The sequence below is a fragment of the Oratosquilla oratoria genome, chromosome 38, assembly GCF_046742065.1.
Source record: "Oratosquilla oratoria isolate Oo_2021 chromosome 38, ASM4674206v1, whole genome shotgun sequence".
NCBI classification, from domain to species: Eukaryota; Metazoa; Arthropoda; class Malacostraca; order Stomatopoda; family Squillidae; genus Oratosquilla; species Oratosquilla oratoria.
The window spans coordinates 31,452,387-31,459,260 of NC_134814.1; the positions used below are offsets into that span (position 1 = coordinate 31,452,387).

Genomic DNA, 6,874 nt, shown 5'->3' on the forward strand with positions numbered 1-6,874 from the left:
AGAAACTGTGGGAAGCATTGGGCCATGAAGAGTATGGAATACCTGGTAAACTAAAAAGGGCAATAAAAAGCATATTACATGAGACAATGAGTAAAGTTAGAGGAAGAGATATGGAGAGCGAATGGTTCGAAGTGAGAACAGGTGTGAGGCAGGGTGGTGTCATATCGCCGCTGCTCTTTATTATATATATGGACAGATGTATGAAAGAAATATGCGATGACGACAATGAAATCACATTTGCTTATGCAGACGATATAGCAGTTATCACTGACAATGAACAACAACTACAGAATGCAATGAACAGATGGGAAAATACGCTGAGAACAAGGGAAATGAAAATTAATGTAAACAAAACTGAAGTTATGTATGTTGGTAGAAGAAATGTGGAAGTGGACGTGGAGGTGGGGAGTGAGAGATTAAAGCAGGTAACCAACTTTTAGTATCTTGGAGTTTGTTTTGAAAAAGAAAATAGACAGGACATAGAATTAAACAATAGAATATGTAAATACAATTCAAATATAAGCATGCTATATCCACTACTGAAGGACAAAAATATCCCCAGAAAATGTATAACAACAATATACAACACCATATTAAGACCTATACTGACTTATGGATCAGAAGCCTGGACACTGACAAGCAGAACAAGATCAAAGATACAGGCTGCAGAGATGAGGGTGCTGAGAATGATTAAAGGAGTGACTAGGAGAGACAGGTTGAAGAATGATGATATAAGAAGAGAGCTGGGAGTTGTATCAATTTTGGAGATGGTGGAGAGAAGCAAGCTAAGATGGTATGGACATGTGCAAAGAATGAACGAGAACCAGTTATCGAGAAAATATCTGGAATATAGACCTCAAGGAAGAAGACCTGTGGGAAGATGAAGGAAGAGATGGGTTGAAGGAGTTGGGGAAGCACTGGCGGCGAGGGGAAGTAGCCTGACTGAAATTGAGAGAGAAGAGACGTTTGTGAACCGACAAGAATGGAGGAAAATCGTTCATCGGGACTCAGTGGCTGACAGGCACTAGCCTACCAGGGGTCTGGTGTGTGTGTGTGTGTGTGTGTGTGTGTGTGTGTGTGTGTGTGTGTGTGTGTGTGTGTGTGTGTGTGTGTGTGTGTGTGTGTGTGTGTGTGTGTGTGTGTGTGTGTGTGTGTGTGTGTATACATATATATATATATATAGAGAGAGAGACATCCTGACATGTTCACGTAATTGGAGTAGGAAACACAGGAGTCCTAGTCTGAGTTTATCCCTGACTAGTTTCGCAGGTATGCTTTTTCAAAGTTATGGTGTACAAATGAACTGTGGGCATTTATACATGAGGTGAATCTCACTACCTTTCCGTGTTGCCAGAGTTGGCGACATATTCATTGTAACAAATAATAAGCAAATGCAAGAATAGTGATAATGCTATCAAAAATGACAAGAGTATTGATAAATACAAATATATATATATATATATATATATATATATATATATATATATATATATATATATATATATATATATATATGTATATATATGCAATCTGAGTTGACACCTTGACGTAGTGGATAGGCTTGAGAATCTTAATGATTACAAAATATATGTTGATAAAGAGGAAATCTCTTCAAGGTCACCCATATCGAACAAGTCTTTTAAGAAAGATGAGACAAAGAGCAGCTAACACACACAGTCACAGATATTAGTCAGTTTTACAAAGAGCTACAACATGAGGATAATGAATTTTTTCTTCAAAAAGCGTGTAGGTCGTAAATGGACCTGGAGAAGTCCAAATGAAACAACAAAAAACGAAATAGACTTCATATTAGGATATGAGAGCAAAAGCGTTAGCAATGTTACGGTCATGAATAAAGTCAACATAGGTAGTGACCATAGAATGATAGGTTGTACAGTTAAACTCAATTTCAGAGCCGAAAGAAATAAACTAGTTTTAAAGAGAGAGAAAAAAGAAATAACCCTTGCAAAAGGTTAAGGATAATAATAAGAAATTTAAGTTAGAAATTAAAAGTAGATTCGAAACTCTAAAAACTAACGAGGACATCGTCAAAGATATGAATTTGAATTTAGTGAATATCATTAGGGAATCGGCAGAGAAAATCGAAAGCACAAAAAACATTAGAGAAAACAAATACTCCAAAGCTACAAATGACCTAATTAAAAGAAGAAGGACCATGCAGATTAAAAGCAGGAGAGACGAAATAGAAACAGCAGAGGTAAACAAGCTTATCAACAAAAGGCAGAGACAAGAGAAAACATAATAGCATAAGAACATAGGAATAAAGGAGACTACAAAAGACCATAGGGCCTACACTAGGCAGCTCCGTATCCATCACCATTTGTCATCCCCATCCATAAAGTTGTCTAATCGTTTCTTAAAACAACTGATAGTTTCAGCGCTTACTACATGGTTACTAAATTTATTCCAATCATCGACCACCTTATTAGTAAACCAATTCTTGCCTATTTCCTTCTTAAATCTAAATTTGTCCAGTTTATACCTATTACTGCCAGTCCTGCCCTATTGTTTTGTTATGATGACTTTGCTTGCATCACCCTTGTTAAAGTCTTTGATCCACTTGAACACTTCTATTACATCACCCCGCACTCTGCGTCTTTCCTGAGAGTGTAAGATTAGGTGCCTAAGCCTCTCTTCGTAAGGCAAGTTTCTGAGTCCATGTGTCATTTTGGTCATTCTTCTCTGTACTAATTCTAGTGAATTTATGTTCATTCTGTGGGACGGAGACCAAAACTATACTGCATAGTCAAGAATGGGTCTAACTATCGCTAGATAGAGTTTGATAATTACCTGTGCACTTCTATTCGTTACCGTCCTAGCTATGAAAGCTAATGCCCTGTTAGCTATATTTCTGGCGCTAATGCACTGCTTCCTGGTTTTAAGGTCCGGACTCACCAGAACTCCCAAGTCCCCCTCGTACTCAGATTTCTCTAAAAACGTGTTATCTAAGCTGTATCTATTTTCGGGGTTGTGTAGCCCAACTTTTAACACGCTACATTTAGAGATATTGAAGTTCATTTGCCATTTCACCGACCATGTTAACAATTTATTGAGATCATCCTGCAGAATCTCTGCGTTGTTTCCTGACCTAATTAGGCGTCCTATTTTAGTGTTGTCCGCAAACTTACTAATATCACTATTTATCCCATCGTCTAAGTCATTTATGTACATAATGAACAACAAGAGACCCAAAACCGAGCCCTGGGGGACCCCAAAAGTAACATTGCCCCACCTAGATTTTATTCCATTTATGGTGACCCGCTGTTATCTGTTGCTAATCCAAGCTCTAATCCATTTTTCCTCCTATGCCATGGGCTTTGATTTTGTTTAGTAGTCTCTGGTGTGGTACCTTGTCGAACGCTTTGCTAAACTCAAGGTAAAAAACATCGTAATTATTATTGATATCTGACGCCTTATATACTCGAGTGTAAAAGGATAGAAGATTAGTCACACATGACTTACCCTTGGTGAAACCATGCTGTGAATCACGAATTAAATTATGCTCTTCGATGTGTTTTCTGAGTCTATTTACTATTATTGATTCAAGCATTTTTCCTATAACCGATGGCAAACTGATTGGCCTGTAGTTGCATATAGACGATCTATCTCCCTTCTTAAAAACAGGAACAACATTTGCCTACCTCCAAGCAGTTGGCATAAAACCAGTGTTAACTGATTTAATGAATATTTCAGTTAACTGGTCGCAGATTTCAAATTTACACTCCTTAAGCATTCTTGGAAAAATTTGGTCTGGACCCGGAGATTTTGTAGCTTTCAGTCTTTCAATCTGCTTGACTATTGCTTCTTTACTAATGTTGATATTAGATAGACTACTTTCTTCATCCCCTCTGCAAATCGGATCGCAGTCAGGTAATTTATCTAACCTCTCATTAGTAAACACCGATAGAAAATAATTGTTAAACTCCTCACTCTTTTTTCCTCCGATTCTATCATGACATTTTCATCGTCTTTAATTGGTCCTATTCTTTCTTTATTTTTTGTTCTATAGAGGTGAAAGAAACCCTTTGGGTTGGATTTTGCTTGACTGGCAACCTTGATTTCATAATTACGTTTCGCTGTACGTGTATTCCTTTTAACCAGCTTTGCAATTTCGTTATATCTTGATCTAAGGTGTGATTCCCCGTTTTTTATTTTTACGGAAAGTCCTCTTTTCATTCCGATCTCATGTTTCAATCTGTCCGTCATCCATTTGGGAGTATTACCATTTTTCCGTATTGACTTAAGGGGGATAAATGTGTTTTGTGCATTAATAATTAGATCAGTTATATTGCTATACACTTCTTCCAAATCGCTGACCTGACTGTTTGGCCCTCGCCCCCAAATGACCTGACCTAAGGTATGCATATTACCCTCCGTGACCCGAAAGAGAAACATGGATGAAATAGAGGAAACTATTCAGAAAGGTAAAAGTATTAAAGAGACCGACCGCAGGCATGTTCAAAGACAGAAATGAAGAAATAATTAAATGCAGGGACTGAATGGTAAAAAGAGAAGAAGAATTTTACCAAGAACTTTACTCGTCGAAGGCCATAGTTGAGTCAGGAAATACATGTGTAGACGTTGATAGTGTACCAGAGATTACAAAAGAAGTACAATATGATCTAAAAAATATGAAACCAGGAAAAGCACCTGGGGAAGATGGTATATCGATAGATCTGTTGAAAGACGCAGGGAAATTAGTTCCTCTGGTTCTTAGTATAGGACATTTTTTTGTTTACATATGAAAGAAACGGTATATCTTAATAATCTTATATTTTTTATAATGCTAAAACAATCTTTGTTCTCCCCTACAAGCGTATAAATCATTTGTACTTGTAGTCCCTTTCCTTAGAATATAAACAAAAAAGGACAAGATCTTAGCGGTAAGTGGTAAAATTGCTTTGCTAAAGTTTAAATTTCGTATTTACACAGTAATGGGAGCTTGATTTTTCTGAAACTCATACATCTTATACATTTGTCTATTTAGCTTCCTATTATAGTGTTGAAAACATCTATTTCATATTCATTGTTTAGCCTAGACGGCTATATACCTTGGTCCTTAAAAAGGACCCTCGGAATAGTAATGCCAAAAAGTTCATTTTCTATGATGACGTAGTAAAAGAGAACGCACTTTTTATTTATGGCTATCATATATATATTTATCTATATATATATATATATATATATATATATATATATATATATATATATATACATGCAGAGTCCACTAGGAAAAGGAAAAAACACACGGAGTCCGAGCGCTTTCGTGATATATTCACATTATCAAGGAGTACAGAAAAATGTACTCTGTACTCCTTGATAATGTGAATATATCACGAAAGCGCTCGGACTCCGTGTGTTTTTCCTTTTCCTAGTGGACTCTGCATATTTGTGATTCGCGTGTGACTTGTGAAATTTGTGCATATATATATATATATATATATAATATATATATATGTATATACATATATGAATATATGTATATACATATATATATATATATGTATATATGTATATACACACACACACACACACACACATATATATATATATATATATATATATGTGTGTGTGTGTGTGTGTGTGTGTGTGTGTGTGTGTGTGTGTGTGTGTGTGTGTGTGTGTGTGTGTGTGTGTGTGTGTGTGTGTTTGTGTGTGTGTGTGTGTGTGCGTTTGTGTGTGTGTGTGTGTGTGTGTGTGTGTGTGTGTGTGTGTGTGTGTGTGTGTGTGTGTGTGTGTGTGTGTGTGTGTGTGTGTGTGTGTGTGTGTGTGTGTGTGTGTGTGTGTGTGTGTGTGTAACTTTTTTTTCCTTTCATTGCAGATTATGGACCGTTCACCAGGCCTTTTACTCACTCAGAGGGGCAATACAGCATATTGAAGAACAGCCAGTTCCAGATGAAGTGGAAAGCACTGGCATTAGTCAAGTGCCTCCAGACGTCGATGAGCTTACAGATGAAGAAGATTTAGATGCTGTAATCATTGATGATGATTGCACCAGAAGTGAGTGGTACTGTGGAACTACATCGATACCATGAAGGAGATGATTTGGAGGCTTCATCGCCTAGGAAAAAGTCAAAGGTCTCACAAATAGAATGGGTTGCATGGAGAAAAGAAAACCCGATCTACAATATAGAAAATGCCACCAATGGAGCAGAAGATAAAAGAGAGGAAGTGAAAGAGAAACTTAGAAGAAAAAGTATTGTAGAATTGTTTGAACAACTTTTTACTGAAGAACTGCTAGAAATGATTGCCACTCAGTCAAAGTTATATGCTTCTCAAAATAATATGCATGGATGAAGATTTGGACACACCTATCAGAAGGAATGCTATGCCGAGGAACAGGTATATAGAAATCAAGAAACATCTACATTTTGCTGATAATGAAAAGGACTCCCAAAACAAGGACGACAAAGCATTCAAACTAAGACCAATATATGATTATCTGAATGAGAAGTTCAAATCATTTGGCATATTTTCCAGAGAATTGTCTATTGATGAACAGATTGTGAAGTATTATGGAAAGAATGGCCTGAAATAGTTCTTGAGAGGAAAGCCTATCCACTTTGAATTCAAGTAGTGGATTATGTGTTGTGGAAGAACAGGATACTGCTATCAAATGGATCTCTACCAAGGCAAAGAGAAGAAAGAAATTGGAAGCATGTTCAAAGACACCCTTGGGGAGAAAGTAGTCCTGACCATAACGCAACACCTAGATAATACGAGTGACCATGAAATTTACCTGGATAACTTCTTCACCAGTTACAAGTTGCTTGCACACATGAAAGATCTGGGTATTCGAGTCACTGGCACAACTCGTGTGTAAACCGAACTGACAAATGCTCACCGAAGAGTG

General features: G+C 37.0%; 1 protein-coding gene across 1 annotated transcript in view; it reads left to right on the plus strand.

Moving 5' to 3' along the window:
• Positions 1-6,559, plus strand: part of LOC143019852 (uncharacterized) — a 7,730-nt gene extending 1,171 nt beyond the window's left edge. Inside the window, exons 1-4 of the mRNA XM_076175833.1 lie at positions 1-141; positions 250-344; positions 5,862-6,021; positions 6,321-6,559. The exon at positions 1-141 is cut by the window's left edge and continues 1,171 nt beyond it. Of these exons, the coding sequence (XP_076031948.1) occupies positions 1-141; positions 250-344; positions 5,862-6,021; positions 6,321-6,559 (635 nt within the window). The remainder of the gene's footprint in view (positions 142-249; positions 345-5,861; positions 6,022-6,320) is intronic.
• Positions 6,560-6,874: the final 315 nt, after the last annotated feature.